Genomic DNA, 20,276 nt, shown 5'->3' with positions numbered 1-20,276 from the left:
GGCTTTATCTCCGAAAGGTGCTGAGTAGCGCTGCCCCGCCATCAATTTACGGGCACACCGTTGCCTTCCCCACCCCCGTCCATCTGCTCTCCGAGCCTGCAGGCGTCTGGGCAGTCCTTTCCTCCCTGTGAGCCTCACGTCCTGACCTCCTGGCACTTCATGGTTGCCCCTCACTTTCCCACTATGCTGGACTCCGTCGCTCTTACTTTACCTCGGAAGTTAAGGTGGGAAGGGGGTCTCAGAGCTGCCCTCCATCCAGGGGGATGAAGTGTCTGTGAGAGAGACCCTGCTGGGAAACCTCCCAGGTCCCAGTTCTGCTCAGCGTCTCAGGCTAACTTAAATATTTATAGTTCTGGAAGGAACACACCATATTTTCTCCTCACGAATTTAGCTTCATGTTTCATTACCTTTGCGCATCTCTTTCATTATTAGTGTTTCTTAATCCCTCTGTGTTGGTTTTAACATTTCTGAACTGCAACCATATGGCACTGAGAAACCGCGTCTCCCTCGTAGGACGGGGACCGCCTCCTTAGCCACCAGGGGAAGGAAAGGGAGGGATCGGTGGTGGTGGTGGGGGGGTGATGGAGAAAGGAAAGGAATTAAAATTCATTGAGCATTTGTAATGTGCCCGATTATAAATGCTCTCCTTTCATCTTTTGAAGAGTCCTCTGAGGAAGGTAATACTAGCACTCCCATCTTAAAGATGCGGAAACTGAGGCTCAGGGTACATCACCTGCTTGGGCCACACAAGTAGTAACAATGAATGTTCCTGTTTATTGAAACCTGTGTCAGGCTGTAGCGGGTATCGGAAATAATGTTCCCCACACCAACCCCACAGACGACTTTTAGTCCCTTCTACAGGTAGGCGGAAGGGAGGCGCCGAAGAATGAAGGAGCTGGTCCAGCTCCTAAGGAGCGGATTCAGGACTCCCCCGCCCCCCCCACGCCCGTCTGGAGCCACAGCCCAGCTCCTGGGCAGCCGGCCCAAGCTTCCCCGCTCCCCTCCTCCAAGCAAAGTGCCCCCGGGTGCTCTCCTCTTCTTTGGCGGACCCTGGTCCTCCCTGCCCGGGCCCACTTTCCTCCATCCCCCTGTGGCAGCCCTGGGTTTGGGGCTCCTCCCCGGCCCCAGGCCCCCTGGCCAGCCACATCTGCTGTGGCCATCAGCCTGGCTCACTGGCCTCCAGTCCCAGCTCGGTAATAAAGACGCAGGCAGGGGCTGGGGCGGGGGGGGGGGGGGGGGGGGGGGCTGGGTGTGGGGCAGCACCAACCACAGCCCGTCAGCCTCACGACCGGATCCGGGCCTGTCTTGCTGTCTGGCTTTCCAGTTTCCTCCCCGCCTCAAATCAAAACCATTCCGAGTGCTCTGCGGCCCGCCGGCTGCGTGGTGTGCCGGGTGGGAGAACCTTCCTGGCTTCCCCGGGGCTCCTGCCAGCCCCCAGCCTGCTTGGAAGGTGGGCGTGCCCACGGGGCGCCCCTCGTTCTGGAGACACGGGCCACTTGGACCCGAGGGAGAAAACAAAGGCATTTTCCGAAAAGGCTTGTGGGCAGATCCGTCACAGGAGAGCAGTTGGGCAACTCTTGGTCCTGCCCCTGCAGTGGTGGGGTGTGGGGATTGCTCCGAAGAGTCTCTGCCGGTAAATTAACACAGGCCCTCGGGGGATGGCCAAGACGGAATCATAGGGCTTTATTTATTACAGTAACTGCACTAGGAGACCTGATGTTTCCTGCACTCCCTTTAGAAGTTTCCGGGAAGTTCTTACGCAGACCTGATGTTTTCTGCACTCCCTTTAGAAGTTTCCTGGAAGTTCTTACCGTCCTCCTTACTTCCCTAACTTGGTGTGAAGAGAACAGGATTAGGGTTGTTACTGATTGTGGCAAGATCCCAGCCACCCCCCTCCCTTCTCAAATACCCTCCATCATCTGGTTTTGTCTTTCTTTTTTTTTTTTTTTTATTATTTTTTTATTTATTTTTTTTAACGTTTATTTTATTTTTGAGACCGAAACAGAGCATGAACGGGGAAGGGGCAGAGAGAGAGGGAGACACAGAATCGGAAGCAGGCTCCAGGCTCTGAGCCATCAGCCCAGAGCCCGACGCGGGGCTCGAACTCACGGACCACGTGATCGTGACCTGACGTGATCGTGACCTGAGCTGAAGTCGGACGCTTAACCGACTGAGCCACCCAGGCGCCCCTGGTTTTGTCTTTTAACATTCCTTTTGAGAGAGAGACCGAGGAGTTTTTTAATGTTTCTTAAGGAGGGATGGCAGACATTTATAATACTGGAGTATTTGTTACTGAAATTCTGGTTCTGCTAACCAAGGTAATATAAACAAGAGTGGTCTTGAGGGGAGCTTGATGGAATTCTTTGTTACTGGGATAACACTGGAATGGAAGGGGCCCTGGTGTAAACAGAGCCATTTCCATAGCCCTGGCCCTCTGGGGACAACCTTTGGTGGACACGGCCCCCGGGGTGCTTCCAAACGCTCAGCGTGCCCGCGCTGTTTGCCGCAAAGCGGACTCCAGACGGAAGGTTCACCAAGGCAGAAGTCAATTGCTGCACAGTATTTACACCTCTATCAACTGTGTTTGGAGAGAGTGGCCTGTGAGGTCCTTGGCGAAGGGCCGCATCTGTGTGTGCTCGTTTTGTCTCCGCCAGCCAGAGTTCAGGTGGCAACACTCACACCCAGGCCCGAGAGAGAAGAAACCAGCACGACAGCCCTGCCATCTTGTAAGCCACCTTCAGGCAGCCCAGATCCCTTTAGAATTGGTACATTGGCATGTGGTTGAATCGGGTGTCAGCCTCAAGGAGGTCAAGCTCAGGATCCACCCAGACTTCGGGGCTAACGTTCATTCGTGATGGAGAAGCTGCTGTCGGGGACAACATGAGGCCCTGAATGAGCCATCATTAGACATTTACCACCAATAATGGGGATTCCTACAGGCTCTTGGCCAGCTTTGCCATGTGCCATGTCCTAAGTGCTTCACACGGATTTATGATTTTACTTCTCACGCCAACCCGATGAGGTCGGCCCTATGATCGTCCGATTCCACGGTCCGCTGAGAACCGAAGAAGTGAACTGCAGCGTGGAAGAGGTGGGATTGGAACCCAGGCCATCGGCGCCTGGCCTCTGGGCTCTCCTGTCTTGGAAATCTGTGGCACCAACGCGTTCTTCCTCCTCTATTTCCTCATCTCGTGGCTCCCAGCAATGCCTCTGAACTTTCTCTTCGTTTGACATTATTCTCCTGTTGAGACTTTATCATGTCGCGAGGAGACCTCTTTGCTGTCCTCGCTGGTAAAGGCCCAGTCCTTGCCATCACGTGCTAGCTGCTGTGTCGGGGCTGGCTTCCGTCCACAGCAGCTTCTCTCGTGAGGTAGGTAGCTTCCGTGAGCATGCGTAATTTCCAAATGGAGGCACCGAGGCTCCGCGAGGGCCACAACCGCTGTTTGTGAGCACAGAGGAGACCGAACCCAGGGAAGACTTTGGAACTCTGTTCACCGACCTTCACAGGAGGTCAAGAACACAATCCCTTTCTCCCTTGTCCTCTCCCACTCCCCGGCAGTGAGCACAAGAAGAAGGCGACACCAAGGAGGTTTTAGGAGGTTCTAACAAGGGGGCCGACGTGCCATTTCCTGAGTCCCTTCTTTTTCCTTATCTGACGAAGGCCCTTTGCAGGATTTATACCAAGTCTCCATTAGGTTCCTGCTTTTTTAATGCAAGGGACGGGGTTCTGTCCTGTGTCTCCTACCTTCTTATTCAAACCAGATTCCGGCCACCGTGAACTTCCTCTTTTCTCCAAAGCCTCCCACTACCTGATTGCCTGTCTCGCTCAGTTCCTCCAACCAGTGACCACAGAGATGGAAAAAGATGGTGATAAACCTAACTTGTGACATTCCCCGCACACAGAGACTGCCTTTGACCATATTTAATATAGTCCTGAGGGCATCTGGGGGGCATGGTAAATGCTAATGGACAACATTTACAATCAGGAACGTCCTTCTTTTGTTAATTCCAGACTAGCAGCTTTTGAATATCCTTTTTTTAGAGAAAAAATTAACTTGTAAGACTACATTAAAGCCTCAAAAGTAGTACACAACTACATGTTTGCCGTGAAGAAAATTCGAACCACACAGAAGTCTACCAAGAGTGAGACTCCCCTCCCCCTTTTCTTAGCCCTCCCACCCATACTCCTTCCCAGAGGTAACTACTTGTTAGCAGTTTGGTTTTTGTATTTCCAGAAAGTTTCCTTTGCATACGGACATATGGTTTACCGCTTAACCTGGAGCAGATGCTCACACAGGGCGGGGGCACCGGGAGAAGGCCCAGCTGCTTGTTCTGTGAGAGCCACAGAGTCAGGGGTGCGGCTGGCTCCTTCAGGAGCATGGCCCGGAACCTAGCACGGTGCCCGGGACGTGCCTCTCAGTATTTGGAAATGAATGAATGAATGGCTGAACAAATGAATGAATGTACATTGAGACAGAGAACAGGGTACATAATTTTTTAATTTTAGAAAATAGCGATGTCTGCCTTGATGATCATTTCTTTTGGGCTTGCCATTTGCTTCCTTAGTCAAGTTCAGACTTCTGGGTTAGGGGAATGAAAGAAGCATCTGGGGTCTCCGTATTTCAGCACCATGAAAGAACCGGTTTCAGGTGGAAAACACACTTGGATCACAAACAAACAAACAACCACCCCCAAAACATCGGTGTCTATAAAAACTGCTTTGATTGCATCTCAGAATGATTTCCAACTTCACAGGTTTTTCCTAAAATAACATTATCTTACAGAGAACTAGAATCAGAGGCACGTGAGGGTTTTGATCTACCTTTGACTTCCTCTACCTGTTTGGCCCTCTCTCGAACTGTTTGTCAGCTTTCCCTCTTTATTACAAACATCTTTTGGAGATGCCAGAAAGGTCCGTGAACCACACACCTGCGAGCGTGTGGATTAAGCAGTTGCTTTTTGCCAGAGTTCTTAAACAATTTCACCGGGTTTTTCTGATATGACCAGAAGGGAAAGTTAGGCAAACAGAAAAGAGAGCTCTCTATTTCGACAGCAACACTACTGAATACAAGTCCCAGGGGATGGGGTTCCAGTCTCGACTCCCTGGACCAGGGGATCTTTATGGGGCCTTCCTTTGGGAGGGGAGGACACCTTTTACAGGCAGGGACAGGCCTCCAGTCAGCCTGTCTCCCACCTCTGTTCCGAGTAGACACGTGGGCCGGCCTGGTGAGCACGCCGGGAGGGTGCCGGACTTTGTGACGGCAGGCGGACCCCCAGCCCCTTCCTAAGTGCTGCCCGCCCCTCCCTTCCTCGCCTCTTCAGCAAGGTCTCAGATCCCATTTGCAATATCCCCCTCCACCCCCCAGTTACATAATCTTAAGGAAAACCAAACTTTTTTCACACTCCTCATGTGAAGCATGTCTAATTTCTTGAGCAACTGCAGATCAAATGGCTTGTAATCTACCAACACTCGCCAACAGGCGTTTATTTAGAAAGAGTGAGCTTGCGGCTGGAATCAGGAAGATTCCAGGATCACAGAATCCGGGATCACAGGAATCAGGACCACAAAGAGAGGGTTGAGGAGAAACGGGGATGATGTCAAACGTGGCCAGCTGAAAGTTTGACACCTTTAGAAAAATGAAAGTAATTTTTTTTTTTTTAAGTTGTTGGGAATCTGAGCAGAGTACTTCGCTGCATGGTTGCCAAGACCCTTCAGGCAGAATTCTGTCATGGCCACCGTTAGCAAGGGGACACCGGTTTGGGAGGCATATCTTGAACGGTGACAGGATAACGGTATCGGTATTTCCAGCTCAGGTAAGTCTCATCCTTGCAGATGCTCAGAAGCCAAGGTCTGGATGCAGCCGGTCAGTCGCAAATAACAGCTCAGGAATGTTAAATGGCTTCAGGAGTCGCGTGGACAGCACGATAACCTATCAGCAGGAGGGGACAAACACACCACAGACGATTAGGGATACCAATCCCAGGTTATCGGATGACAAGAAATAAAATGCAGTGTGTTTCTATGGGGAAAGGCACGGAGGGGAATACCGTGGAGATAAGGCAGAAGGCGGCCGCTTGAACGCCACTAGAGTCCTGGGCGGAAGGAAGGGTGCACAGCCTGGGAAGAGATGGCCCGTGGGACAGCGGGGCTGTGTTTACTGAGCCTTTGACCGCTTGGCACCGAGAGTGGCCGTGCCCAGCCGCCGCCTTACTGCTGAACTGAATCCAGTCATACCGTAGCTTTGTGATCCAGTAATTTGACCTCAATATAGAAGTTTCTCTCTTCTCCAGGAAGCCTTTGCTCCTTCAGGGCCCCCGAGAAGGCACACCCAAGAGGTGGATGTCCTTGTGGGTGCTAATGATGGTGACTCTGTTCATTTCCTAGTACCCCAAACTGGGTGGTTTAAATAACTGAAATTTATTGTCTCATAGTTCTGAATGCCAGAAGTCCAAGATCAAGGTGTTGGCAAGGGTAGTTCCTCCCAAGGGTTGTGAGGGAAAATCAGTTCATGCTCCCCTCTCAGCTTCCTTGTGTCTTCACCCCATCCTCTATCTATGCATGTCTGTCTCTCTGTCCAAATTTCCCCTTTTTATAAAGACACTGTCATATTGGATTAGAGCTCACCCTAATGACCTCATCTGAATCTGATCACCTGCAAAGACCTATTTCCAATAAGGTCACCCTCACAGTGTTCGGACTTCAATATCTTTTGGGAGGGGGACACGATTCAACCCATAACAACGATGGAATAATGATGCTAGCAGCTAATGTTTATCGGGTCTTATGACATGCCAGGCACTCAGGATGATCTCATTTGATATCCGTTTCATCTTCCTTACAATCTTATGAAACAGGTGTAGTATTCCTATTTTGCAGATAAGGAAAATAAAGCACAGAGAGGTTCAATCACTTGTCCAAGGACAGACAGGAGATAGCTGAGTGAGGATTCCAACCCAAGCAGGCCGAGTCCAGGGCCCAAGTGCCTATCTGGTCACTTCTGTCATGTCAAGGGGTCTGGGCCAGGCCACTTTACCCCCCTTTTTCTGGCCCGTCTCTGTGGTGACCCTTCCTGCTTCCTTCATTCTGGACCTTTCCTCCGGGGTGGCTTTCTCTCTGTAGCACCGGAACGACTTGTTCCCCAGGGCTGCGCTGGCTCCGTGATGCGCCGGGTAAGGGCTGGTGAGGTTCGCACAGGCGACTAGGTGAGGAGGTGACTGTGGACATGGGGAGGGAGGCTAGAGCTGGAATCCCATAGCCCAGCGCCTCAGCAAAGGGGACTGCCAGGCTGGCGGCGGGACGGGGCTTCGCCCAGCCACCTGCCACCGGTCACGTGCCGGTTGGTGCCACACATTCCACCATCTTCCCCTCCTGCCGCCCAAAACTGTTCTGGGTGCACCTAAACCAAGGACTTAACCAATTGCCAGCTCACTGGTCAAGAACGGAGTCCGTACCCCAGTGTGGAAGAAAGACAGACGGGGCCCAAGTTAGAGGAGGAAGGAGAGAAGAAAGCATTTTGTAATTTTCTTCTTCTTCTTCTTCTTGTTAAAGAAGTGGGGATTATTAACACGTTTTCTGTTTAAAGCAACAATTAGCCTTGGAAAGCTGCTGTTTTACTTTTGCTCGAAAGGGAACGGTCTGAAACAATACATGGTTCACGTCAGCCAAGGTGTGTTTCGGGCGGGGGGAAAAAATACACTGAAATCTGTGCTCACATTTGTCCTTGAAAGCCAGGTGATGAGAGTTTGAGAGCAGCAAGTGAATAGTAGCATCCCCTGTCATCTGCACACGTGGTGTAGACGCCATTTCAACGTGTGGCTCTGGCGAGGGTCTCCACTGACTCCTCAGCGTCTTCCACGCCGAGCCATTAGGTGGGGGAGAATGCTGGGTCCCAGGCCCGCCCACTCCCCAGACCCCCGCAGAGCCCGGCTCCGCTGCTGCTTGGCTCTACGCCCCAGGGAAAGTCACTTCACTTGGAGCCTCACACTCCGTGTCCCAGGAGGAAAACAACAGCCCTGAGCTGGCAGCGTCGTGGCAAGGATTAGATAAAGTCAAGTGCGTAGAACACGGGGGGTGCCCAGCAGTTGTGAGCTGCTCTTTTATTGTGGTTTTGTGACTGGGTCATAGGTCTCCTTTTGAATGTTATAAAAGCTAAGAACACTCTAGAAAAACACGTGTCTGTTTACACACACGAGATTCGGAATATAGTTTTAGGTGAGGTTTGTGTACAACTAGGGTTCATAGACCACAAGGTAAGAAACCCTTCTTCAGACATTTTTAAGAGTGTGTGCACGGAAACCAAAGTGCTTTGCATGCTCTCTAGCGGTCGACTCTTGTGAGGCAGTAGAGGCCGGTGTGGCCAATGGGCCAAAGGCCCCTCTCCTGCCCTCATGACTTGCCGGTTCCCCCCACCACTGCCGGCCCCCGTGGTCCTTCCAGAGCCAAAATGGCAGGCAAGGGTAAGGGCTAGCAGGAGTCTCCCAGGGTGCTTAAGTCTTGCCGGCAGGAATGAGGAACTTGGAGGAAAAAGGCTATAGACTCCACTGATGTCGACACTTCTAGAGCAGTGACAACTAAGCCGAAAGAATCCATCCCTCAGATCGGGTGCTGGGCCTCCAGCCACGGCTGACAGAGACGGGGGTGGGGGGTGGGGTGGGGCTTCCCTGACCTCCACTGAGCTGGAACCAAAGACCAGGCCTCTGATATCTAAACAGGCAAGTATTTAGCATGAGGGCTGAACCAGAGGGTGTCTGGGACGTGTTTCGTGGAGGGCTGAAAAGAAACATACGGAAAACCAAATCTGTGTGTGAAGTGAGCTAGGGGGTCTCCGAGAAGAGGAGAAAGCCGAGACCAAGGACCCTTGCCGGATGGTACAGTGGTTAAGAGCACAGGCTTAGGAGTGCCTAATCTGACTTGGAACCTAGCTGGGCCCCTTGCTGGAGGAATGACTCTGGAGACGTTGCTTAATCACTCTGAGCCTCAATTTCCTCATCGGTAAAGTGGGAATGACACCCCTCCCCCAACAGGATAATTACGCAGATCGCACGTGAACATATACATAAAATATTTAGCACAGCTGACAGATTCTAGAGGGGCTTAAAATGGTACCCGCTATTATCGTTTTCATTATCATCACCATCCGGGCTATTCTCGTCCTCTGCCGCACTCCCTCCCTCCAGCTCACAGCAGTCCCCGGGCCAGTGCCGGGGAGACGAGGTGCCAAAGCCATCTTACCCAAGTGTAAATCTGACCGTATTACTCATCGGCTTAAAATCCTGACTGCCTCCTCCCTGTCCTCTGATAAACCCAACCCTCCTAGAGAGCATCCCAGGACTGTAGAATCCGATGGCTGCTCAGCACTCCAGATGTCACCCCCTCGCTGCCACAGCAGCCCCCTCCCCCCAAGAGTTTTACGTTGCGGCCACCCTCCACTATTCGCAGTTTCGCCAGTGGAACTTTGGGAATGCTTTCCTACCCTACTCTTTGCCTGAAGACCTCTCAGTCCTTCATCGATCTATTCGTGCATCACCACCTCCAGGAAGCCTTCCAAGCCCACCCCTCCCAAAGACGGAGTGTGTTCCCATGGCTGTTGGTTTCACACCATATTCCTTGTTGCCTTAGCCGAGACTTTCCGCTGTGTCTGAACACGGTGCCGAAAACGTAGCAGGTCCTTGATATAGTGACTTAGTGAATGATTACATGAACGAACAAAGATGGTCGGACAAGGAAGGAGGCAGTGAGTTTGGTGAGGGTCGGCAGGAATCTTTTCACGCTGGGAGGCTTTAGTAAAAGACAGCTCAAATAGCTCCGGGAAAATTGTTCCAGATCAGTTCAACTATTTGTCTAAAGCTCTCACTGGGAAGCCGGACTGCATGGCTAACACGTCATTTATACTGTAACAGTTGATGGTCCTTAAGCATTTTCACATCTTAGGGATCTTTCGGTCTCCAGACTCATCAGAGCACTGTTAGAGGTTTTTAGTCCAAGGCATTTCTGCATTACTTGATTAAAATAGTTCTAAACGTTCTAAAGAATTAGCCAAATGGGGGACAAAAAGGCAGTCAAAAATGAGAAAGAGAATGCTTAAGAGAGCCCGAAATCGGCCTGTTAGACATAAAATTAAAATTATATAAACTACCATCAGATGTGTGATATCAGGCAGATTAAGCACGAGAGAATTCCTTTAAGAGAACTAGTTTTCTCCCAGGCAGCTGAGCGCACTGATGAGGATTTCATCCATGAGATTGGGGGGGGGGGGTGACACCAGGGCCCCCAGAGCCTCCGAGCAAGCCCTAGAGCCCTTTGCGCTCCAGCGGGAAGAGGAGGGTTCAGTCTCTGTTCTCAGATGGGCTGGGGCTCCTGCAGGCGCAGGCCAGCCTGCGACACTGACCCAGCCCTCTGGCTTTCTTTCCATTTTCCACTCCTGCAGGCCACCACTATAATTTGTAGGTGCCAGCATCTTCCTGTTCTATTTCTGCTGAACACGGAGGAAGCGGGGCAGTCCGGGATTTAGATTCCACATCCAGCTGATTTCTAACACTGTGCATTGAAAGAAGCAGGGGATAACAATGGTTTTTCTCCTTTTTTCTTTTAAACTTGGGAGATTCTGAGGCACCTGGGTGGCTCAGTCGGTTAAGCGTCTGACTTCGGCTCGGGTCACGATTTCGTAGTTCGTGGGTTCAAGCCCTGTGTCGGGCTCTGGGCTGGCGGCTCGGAGCCTGGAGCCTGCTTCGGATTCCGTGTTTCCCCCTCTCTCTGCCTCTCCCCAGCACACACTCTGTCTCTGTCTCTGTCTCTCTCAAAAATAAATAAACATTAAACTAAAAAAAAAAAAAAAGATAAACTTAAAATCCTACGGATGTTTTCCTCACAGTAAGAAGCTTCAGAATAAAATATATCTAAACTGAAAAGAGAGAGAGAAAAAAAAAAGGAGGTCACAGGACTCCTCTCCTTGGGGCTTTCAATCGAGTTTAGTATAACCTGGAGCGAGGTTTTTAGAGCCAAGATTTAGGTATCCTGAACCCTGAAGTTATGCAAAACTCTGTGTGTAGGAGCATATTTCTCAGCCTCCTTTTTGTCCTAGCACATTCTCACTAAATACTCAGCTCCAGAAATGGAGAACCGCTAGAAAGCGTGTGTGGGGGGCAACGTGCACTGCCTATGAAAAGCAGGGGACGGAGGGGCTGACCTGCCCACACGGCCTTCCTCTGTCTCCTGAGCTGGCCTTTCCCTGTGTTTTCTGGAAGGGTCCTTCCCTGTTATTTTCCTCCCATAATCTCAGGCTTCTGCAGGCCTCTTGGCCACCATCCAACCAGAGTTTCGCCTGCAGAGCCGTCTGGGCACGGGGCCCCACACCAGGCGGCGAACGAGACAGAGGCCGGTGCCAGGCGCGCGCACTCCAGAGCGAGGGGAAGCCTACCAAGCTTCCCACCTCACGGCGGTGGCTGCTCGGGGTGGGCGTGAGGTGGGGGGAGTTGACTCTTGGATCCTTCTTTTTTTCGTAGTCGGAACAGAGGGCCTCTGCAGCGGCCCAATTTTCTCCTCGGCACGTTGTCCAACAACCACGGGCAGGGAGTGGAGTTTTGGAGTATGACAACAGTCCCGTAAGACTAGCAGGTGGCAGGTGTGGTTTCTGGATTCCTTGTTTCACGCTCCCCTTGTCACTGTTTGTGGAAGAGAATTCATTTCTAGATGTGCCTTGAATGGGTTCTGTTTCCTTTGAAGAGCTGGTCGCTGAATGCCTTTCAAACCTCAGCCCACAGGCCTTCTCCTCCATAAGGAGCTGTGCCAGATGAAGGAACCACCCCTCACCCCTACTTATTCCCACCACAGCACGTCTTCTCAGTACACTTATCTGTAGCTGGAGTTTTCATGTTTAACATCAGTCATTCGTTATTAGAACGTAAGTTCCATGAGAGCAGGCACAAGTCTGGCTTGCTCCCTGCTCTATTTTTAGCACAAGAACAGTGCTTGGCACAACAGCAGCCATTCAACAAATGTTCACAGAATAATCAACTAATCCCACTTAGTAGATGTGATTTCAGAGTCCTGTACTTGAGTCCCAAGAGCACCCATGTAGATATAGAGAACGTATGGATTAACAGCAGCTGTTACCAGAGTCAGACTGGTTTTAGTTGTCCATAATCTCAGAATGAATTGACAGGTTGGTGAATTCTCCAGAAGAGCTACTTTTGTCTCATACTACAATACTGTACGTGAAGTTTCTAGCGTTCAATATTCAACATTGAATGAATAATCATGACACTCAGCAATCCTGACTCTGTTTGCGGTGCTGGGAATAAATAGTAAGAAAAGCCCAAAGTCCTGACGCTGGAGGGGAGCAAGCAGGCCGAAGAGTGGCAGGAAAAGACCCGAAGGGAGGCAGTCCACTCTTGTGAGGCGGTAGAGGCCTGTGTGGCCAGTGGGCCAAAGGCCCTTCTCCTGCCCTCATGACTTGCCGGTTCCCCCCACCACTGCCGGCCCCCGTGGTCCTTCCAGAGCCAAAACGGCAGGCAAGGGTAAGGGCTAGCAGGAGTCTCCCAGGATGCTTAAGTCTTGCTGGCAGGACTGAGGAACGTGGAGAGAAAAGGCTATAGGCTCAGTTGATGTCGGTATATCTAGAACCGTGAAAACCGAGCCAAAAGAATCCATCCCGCAGACTGTGGGCTGGGCCTTGTAGGCTGTGGTGGGGACAGGGAGGAGGCGGCCCCAACTGCCTCTGCACTGGCCAGTCCACACTGAGGTATGGCTCTCCGTTCTAACCGAGTGCGAGAGGGAGAGACGGAGTGGGATTGAGGAGAGCCACCACCACCGCCAGGGCACTCCCAGATGAGTATCGTGGGACCGAAAAGCCTCGGTTTGGAGAAGAGCAGAGCCAGGGGAGAACATGTGGAAAAGGGACGAACCTGATTTGCCTGTAAATTCTGTGGGGCCCAGGAGCTAGAACCAGCGCTAGTGAGTGAGGCTCTAGAAGGCAGATTTGGATGCATCTAGGGGAGACAGTAAGGGCCGCCGAGACTCAGGCAGGCTGCAGGGGGAGGGGGCAAACCCTCATCTCTGGAGATGTTCAAGTGTAGGCTGGATAGGAAAGACAGAATATAAGTGTTAGATAGGTGGGGCGCCTGGGTGGCTCAGTCAGTTAAGCATCTGACTTCAGCTCAGGTCATGATCTCGCGGTCCGTGATTTCGAGCCCCACGTCGGGCTCTGTGCTGATGGCTCAGAGCCCGGAGCCTGTTTCGGATTCTGTGTCTCCCTCTCTCTCTGACCCTCCCCCGTTCATGCTCTGCCTCTCTCTGTCTCAAAAATAAATAAACGTTAAAAAAAAAAAAAAAACGTTTGGTATATTATCGCTGCTTACGTCGACAGTCAAGCCAAGTTAGTTTCTTGGCTGAGGGTTTGTTGGGGACGTAGATTCGGTAGAACCTGTTCCTTTCAATCAGTTCACCTGTTTCTCCAGCAGACGAGGGAGTCTGAGCCGACAATGGCACCAGTCCACGTGCCATCTCGTGTACGGCTAGAGCAGCGAGGCCTAACATCCGCTGTACTTCTAAAAGCAGAAAGCTAGCTGCTCATGTCCCAGATCCGGGCAGAGTTGGCTGCAGAACTAGGGCAGCTGTGTCTTTTGAGGGCGAGAAAGGGAGATCTGCCTCTGAGGCGCGTCGCTCCACAAACATCTAGGTGATCCACCTCCTTGCAGAAGCTCGGAGATGCACGGCACTCTGGTGCCCCTGCCTCTTCCGCTGGTCTTCCCTGCTGCCTTTGGGGTCTTCCTGGGGGCCCCTTAGCTCTTCGGGGGAACTTGTGGCACAAGGGCAACAGAGCAAACCAGGCTGCTCCTTAAGCTCCGAAGTCTTTGAGAAGCTCCCTTTGCGGAGGTCTGAGCACACGGTCAGATTATAGCCAAGCCACTGCAGATTCCAGGTCCGGGTTGTCAAACGCAGGTCACACAGCTTTGGAAACGTCTGCACTTCATCCTTTCAGAGCGGGGATTAACATGTCTGTCGGGGTGTCACAGCGCAGCACCGTTCCGGAGAGCTAAGCATCCGGTTCACCTCGTTAGGGGCAGCGAGAAGTGTGCTTTCGGATTTTAAAAACGTCTTGCTCAAAAAGACAATTGCTCACGAAATGGATCCTCGACACTGCCGCTCAGTGGCCTGCAGAGGTGGCACAAAGCCGAAGATGACCCCCCGGGGGGCGAGTCTCAAACGGGGGCGAGGGGGCAGAGGCAACGGGAAGATGACGTATGCCGTCCAGGGGCTCCTCGGGTTCCCAGAGGACAAGCCTCAGCTGCCCCTGGCGTGAACCAGCCCAGCAGTTCGTGCTTCTCTGGCTTTTCTCTCTCTACGGTCTCTTTTCAGATTCCCTCACTTCTGCTTCTTGGGATCATGTAAGCTGCTCTCACGTCCCTGTCACATGGCCTGTGTTGGGGAACCCACAGTAAGGCAAGGACTTGGAGTCTTACTGAGTTGCAGGTTCTGCCTCCCCGGGCAGATCCGCAGGCAGGGGGCTCGCCTTCTCCCGAAGCCTCTCCCCTTGGGCGCCCGGCCTCAGGCCAGCGGCTAACACCCCTCCCGCAGGGCAGGGGGCTGCTGCTCACAACAGTAGCCACCCTTTACTGAGAGCTAAGGGTCAGGCACTGTGCTAGGAATGACACCCTCTCCCCTTACCTGATCTAAGATTCACAGCCACCCTGGCCCTGTTCCATCAGCGAGAAAACTGAAGGCTTTGCCCTCCCAGATCAGCTGGCTAGTGAAGGACAGAGGTAGGACTCAAAGACAGACCTAGAAGATCAAGAGGCTGGTGTTCTTAACCACGGGGCCACTTACAAGGGGGAATGAGAGGCACCTGGCAGGAGGCAACAGAGGAGAAAGAGACCACATTTGTCACTGCCTCGACAATGTGCCTCTAACTGCCACGGTGGGGAGATGGTCCCTGGGAGCAGCCCTCGTTATCTGGAGCCTGCAAAGCAGTGAAAACTCTTGAGTAGTTAAAGGTTTATATACCCCTCAGGACACACGAGAATATACGCCCCTCAGGAATCAGGACCAGGGACAATAGCACCTTAGCCCTTGAAGCCCAGAGGCGGAAGAGGGGACCATAGGTGACAGCTCTTCTCCCTCCACCCCCATCCGGAGGACAGCTGGCCCTGAAGTAGAGGGAGGGGGAACGTGACAGGGAGGGGTGGGTGGGACACGAAAGGCAGGACGGAGACAGGGAGAGGCGCCAGGGAGCTGAAGGAAGGAAGGAAGGGCCCCCACCCACCCTCTTGTTTCTGCCTCAGGGCCCTCGTTCACAGAGGTCTCAGTACCTGGGTTCCTGGCTTCAAGGACGGCACGAGGTCTTTGATCATTTTGGCTTCTGAGACTGTGACCCCGCCCACCACAAAGAGGATCAGGAGAGGGTGGTCGCTGGGATGGGGCCGGCTCACCTGCAAAACAAACCGCGGGCATCAGTGGCAGAGCGCTGAGCAGCTGGGGGCCTTGCCCCTTGTCCCTCCGCGGAGACCCCAGGGCTGCCGCCCCCTCGGGCAGGGGACGAAAACAAGCCTCCCAGAGAGAGGGCGATTCATTAGGGATCAGGTATGTTAGCGCGCGGTGAACCCACCGACCAGAAGAACGCAGACCGCGTCACCGTGTTATACCCCTTTGAATACATTGTTGAAAGAAAGGTTAAGGTAGTGGGGCTATTAAATAGGAAGAGAAGGCTGAGGGGCAACTTATTCACTCCTTCCTTGGCAGCTCTCAGGTGTCAGCATAAACATGCCTCCCAGTCGTCACAGAGCTCTGTTTATTTCCTCCGAAGAGCTGGCCACAGCCTGTGGTTATCGGATCGGTTGGTTTGTTTGTTTCCCTATTGGCCGTGTCCTCTTCTGGAACTGGGGATCTGGTTCACTGCTGAATTCTCAGCTGACCTAGTCTGGCACATGGGAGGTGCTTAGTAAATACCTGTGGGATGGATGGATGGTCAGAGCCCCGGGGGGCTGGTGGTGGAGAGGGTAAAAAGAGGCATGGGCCCAGCACCTGGCCTGGGAGCTTATACTCCAGTGCAGGCGTCGCACCCTTTACTTCCGCAAGCCAACCTTAGCTGAGAACCTACGGTGTGTGGAATGGCCCCCCAGATGTCGTGGAGAATTCTCTGGATGCCTTATGATTTCACCCATAAGGCCAAGTCTTATACACTAAAATTAGAATGACTTGCAGAACCTCCCGGGAAATGCAAGATGACCAACACATAGGCTTAGTGACTAATGGAAGGGCCCACCTGGAAGTTTCCGAAGACACTATGTTTTGAGCCCTACCTGGAAGCCAGCGCAGGTCTGGGGAGGAGTGGGCAGGAGAAGTGGTGTGACCCAGGTTCTAGAGCAAATGGTCATCCGCTGGGTGGAGCAGGCTGGGGGCCTGCTCCTGGCATCATTGCAGGGGCCTGCATCCGAGTGGCGTCATTGCAGGAAGCATGTTGCCAACTGCCCTCACGGCCACCTCAGCCAGAGGCGGGAGAAACAGGCTTTGACTCCACGAAGGAGGGTCGACGGAGGCGAGGGGCGTATACACTCATTCACACGAATTCCCAACCCCTCTTCTGGCCGTGCAGACGGTCCCCAGGAGCAGCAGGGTGGCCAGCAGCCCCAGAGGAGGCCCGTTCTCCTGCCCCTGCTTCAGCTCCTTTCTCGGCTGGGTTCCTCTGGCTCCCTTGCCTGAATATACCCACTTCTCAACATCTTATTTTAAAAACATTTAAAAAGGTAATACATTCAGCGTTTCCAGTTATATAAGTTACTCTTTGGCTTCTGGAGAGGAAACTCAGAATGGAAAGAAGGAAGGGAGAGACAGAGGGGGAGAGAAGGAGAGGGAGAAGAACAGGGAGAGGGAAAGGGAGGGGGAGAGAGAGAGAAATCTAACCTTTTCTGCCGAAATGGGTGGTGGTGAATACTGGGAGCTCTGATCTCCAGAAAAGATGGTCTCTCATTTCCCGCCCCCCCCCCCCCCCCCAGCTTCTTGCCCTGTAGCTCTCCTTCCCCTGGAATGCATTTGTTGACTGCTTTCTTCCAAGCCCCGTAACATAGACCCAAGACAATCCTGCTTTAGTCACCCTATTCTCCTGGATTTGCTCTCACTGAGGCCATCACGGCCAGCACATGTAGGAGTCAAGGAACACTACTTTGTTTTCATCTAAGAGGTCATTTCTGTGGCATCTGTCACAATCGATGACACCCTGCTTGGCTACTCCAATAGCACTCTCTGTTGGCTGCTCTTCAACCTTTCTGATCATTTTCTCCTCAAATTTCTTCATGAGTCTCTTTTCTTGGTCTGCCCCTCTCAATGTCCATGTTCCTCAGGGTTCCATCTTGGCCCTTTGCTCTTCTCACTCCAATGCAGCATCCCTGAGATGAGGACCTCACCACTCTTTGCCTTCCACAATCTTCTATATACTTCCCAAATGTATGTCCTTAGCACAAACACCTCTACTGAGTTCCTGTGGACATGCCCACCTGGGTGTCTCCCAACAGGTTTCACATTTGATGCATGATCTTCCCCCTAGTCTATTGCCCATGTCGACTTCTTTAAAAAAATTTTTTTTAACGTTTATTCATTTTTGAGAGAGACAGAGTGCGAGTGGGGGAGACACTCTCTGTCACTCTGTCAGCACGGAGCCTAATGCAGGGCTTGAACCCACGGACCGTGAGATCATGACCTGAGCCAAAGTTGGGCACTTAACCAACTGAACCACCCAGGTGCCCCTGCCCATGCTGACTTTCTAACAGTATTACCATCTTCACAGTCCCCTCAGCCTGACACCTGATGGTCACCTTGGACTTGACTCCCTTTCATTTCCCAGATCAAGCCTGTTAATTTGTACCCGCCCCCCTCCCCCTCCAAATTTGTGGATCTCTCCTTGATCCCCTTGAGTTCCACTGTCCCTATTGTGGTCGGGTCCTCACTCCGTCTTTACTAGGTCACTGCCACAGCCTTCTGGTTCATCTCCCTGTGCCGGTGTGGCCACCCCCCCCCCCCCATTCATTCTCCTCGTTCCTGCCTGAGGAAGCTTTCTAAAATGCACACATTTATTGCGGAATGTAGTGAGCACTCCACTAAATATTTTTGTGCAGTACCTTATTCAACCCTCAAAATATCTTTTGGAGGCAAACGCAATTCACAGCCGCATTGGGCAGGTGGAGAGTTTTAAGTTTACATGCGATAGCTCTGAAAACGCCCCTCAGCCCTCTCCTGTGCTTGCTTTCTCCGCGAGTCTCTGAGGACGGAGTTCGAACTCCTTAACTCAGCATACATGGCTCTTTCAATGTGGCTTTGCTTCGCGTCTCTATTTCCATCTTCAGGTGTATACTGTTTCCTGGAGTCATTCACAAGAATTTGAGCTGTGCCTGACTGCATGGTATTTGAGGGTTTTTTTGAACATTTTGGTAAATATATGTCCGTTTATGGAACACTGGCACTGAAAATTGAATTTATCACAGTGTTTGGTCTGAGTTATTTTCATAAGGTAAACAAAGCCATCAAGAAACGGAAAGCCAGCATCCTGAGCCCCACTTTAGCACCCCCCGCCCTGCTGTCATGGCCCCACCAAGGGTAACTACCACCCTGACTTCTAGCACTCAACATCGTACTTTTTTTTTTTCTTTTTTTTTTTCTACAAACCCTGGAGATTCTCCATGTTAGTAGGAAAGATCGTGGGCCACAGGCACTGGTTGGGACCATACCAGTGGGTTTTGGCCTCTGTGCCATGGAACTACGGTTACTAAATATCTTGACTATCACTGCATCATACTGTTTTATGTAGCACGTGTAGTTTCCTCTGTGTAAAGTACCCTCTCCTTCTCTTCTTTACCTCCTTCCCTCTCAGTCTCTTTAAAAAGCATCCCTTCCTCTGGGAAGTTCTAATTGTCTCTTGACTCCTGTCCCGTGACCCGAATCTGACACACACCTCTGCCTTGGCCTTGTCCAGCTGGACTGCTGCCTTGATATACCTACCTGCCTGTCTCCTCTCCTGGCCAGTGAGCTGCTGGAGGGGGAAGACCGATCATATTTATCTTGGGATTTTGGTATTTGTGGCTTTGAGCATAGACCTTGCTCGTGGTAAACTTTCCACAGAGGTTGCACGAATAAAATAAGTGGATAGATGAATGAATGAGACGCATGGGTTAGCTGGAGATGCCCTTCTTAGTTCTTAGAGATCTTTTAGAAAGTCTTTCTTTGCTTCACGTGTGGGTCTTGCGGCTGGATAGCTAACCTGAGGTTCCTTCTCGCCCTGTAAATAACGGTTTCTCACTTGATCCTGGAACAGAAATACAACTGGCTCCAGAACTTCAAGTGGTACAGTATGTTCCCCCAAACATATGCTTTCCATAAGAGAGTCTGGACTCTGAAGTACACTGGCAAGAGTCTTGGAAGGATATATTGAAAGATGAAAAGGAAACAAAGAACAGTAACAACATAGAACAATACCCTGGGGCCAAGGAGTTGAGGGAATGTTGGTTTTGGTACAAATAAAAGGGTCTGATGCATACGCATTGCCGTTTGCTCTTGTGGTTTCTGTTTAGATTTATGTTTTGATACCAGACTTTCCTTCTAGAACATGTCGAGTGGGCAGGCTATTGGGAGGCGGGGTCTCTCAAAGTCTTTTCCATCAGAATAACACATTCCTTATAACCGGCCCTCCACGGCTGCATCCCGCATGCATGCGAGTTCGTGGCGTAAGGCGCATTGAAGCTAAAAGCTCTAAGCATTATTTTTGCCCTCGCAAATGTATAGATTAGTAAGGCGAGTCAGTCTCCCCGCTGTCTTCACTTTCCAAGCCTTTGCTGGCTGTGATTTTCAGGCATGGGTTCTGGACGGAGAAGACAGTCTCTGTCCACCGTCCATCCGTCGGAGCCTCCGAAGCGCAGGCTGCCAAAACCTTCTGCGCAGCTCTGGGCCCCGAAGGAGCTCCTTGATGTCCTGATTGGTTTCCCCGAGCAGGGTTTCCTCTGCTTCCGGTGTCCCTGGCGCCCTCCGGGAGTTCTGGGATTCAGCAGTGGACGGACCAGAGAAGAATCCCTGCTGGTGTTCAGTTTATGCTTCGGCCGGGGAGAATGACAAAGGAGGTAAGGAAACTGGCAAGGAAGGAAGGTGGTAAGGGCTCCGGGAGGAAATAGAGCAGGGGGTGGGGCCAGCGTGACTCGATGTAACACCGAGAACCTGTGAAGTAGATAGAGGCTCTGGTTTACAGAGACAGTGAGTCTTGAAGGGGCTGAGTAACTCGTCCCAAGCTGGAGGGCTGAGG

The 20,276-nt window shown here is 51.8% G+C and overlaps 1 protein-coding gene across 3 annotated transcripts in view; it reads right to left on the bottom strand.

Moving 5' to 3' along the window:
• Window positions 1–5,370: 5,370 nt before the first annotated feature.
• Window positions 5,371–20,276, bottom strand: part of SCFD2 (sec1 family domain containing 2) — a 401,014-nt gene continuing 386,108 nt past the window's right edge. The window contains exons 8-10 of one of the 3 annotated variants that reach the window (XR_006201954.1): window positions 15,307–15,426; window positions 14,825–14,957; window positions 13,364–14,416 (exon numbers count right to left, since the gene is read on the bottom strand). Coding sequence is in view for 2 of the 3 variants with exons in the window: in XM_042936396.1 (XP_042792330.1) it covers window positions 5,838–5,930; window positions 15,307–15,426 (213 nt within the window). In the remaining variant the exon portion in view is untranslated. Of the gene's footprint in view, window positions 5,931–13,359; window positions 14,958–15,306; window positions 15,427–20,276 lie in introns of those variants that run through there. The other 2 variants (XM_042936396.1, XM_042936397.1) reach the window with 2 other exon arrangements.

Source organism: Panthera leo, chromosome B1, assembly GCF_018350215.1.
Source record: "Panthera leo isolate Ple1 chromosome B1, P.leo_Ple1_pat1.1, whole genome shotgun sequence".
Lineage (NCBI taxonomy): Eukaryota > Metazoa > Chordata > Mammalia > Carnivora > Felidae > Panthera > Panthera leo.
Note: the sequence above shows the minus strand (reverse complement) of the source record. Positions and strands in the feature narration are given on the sequence as shown.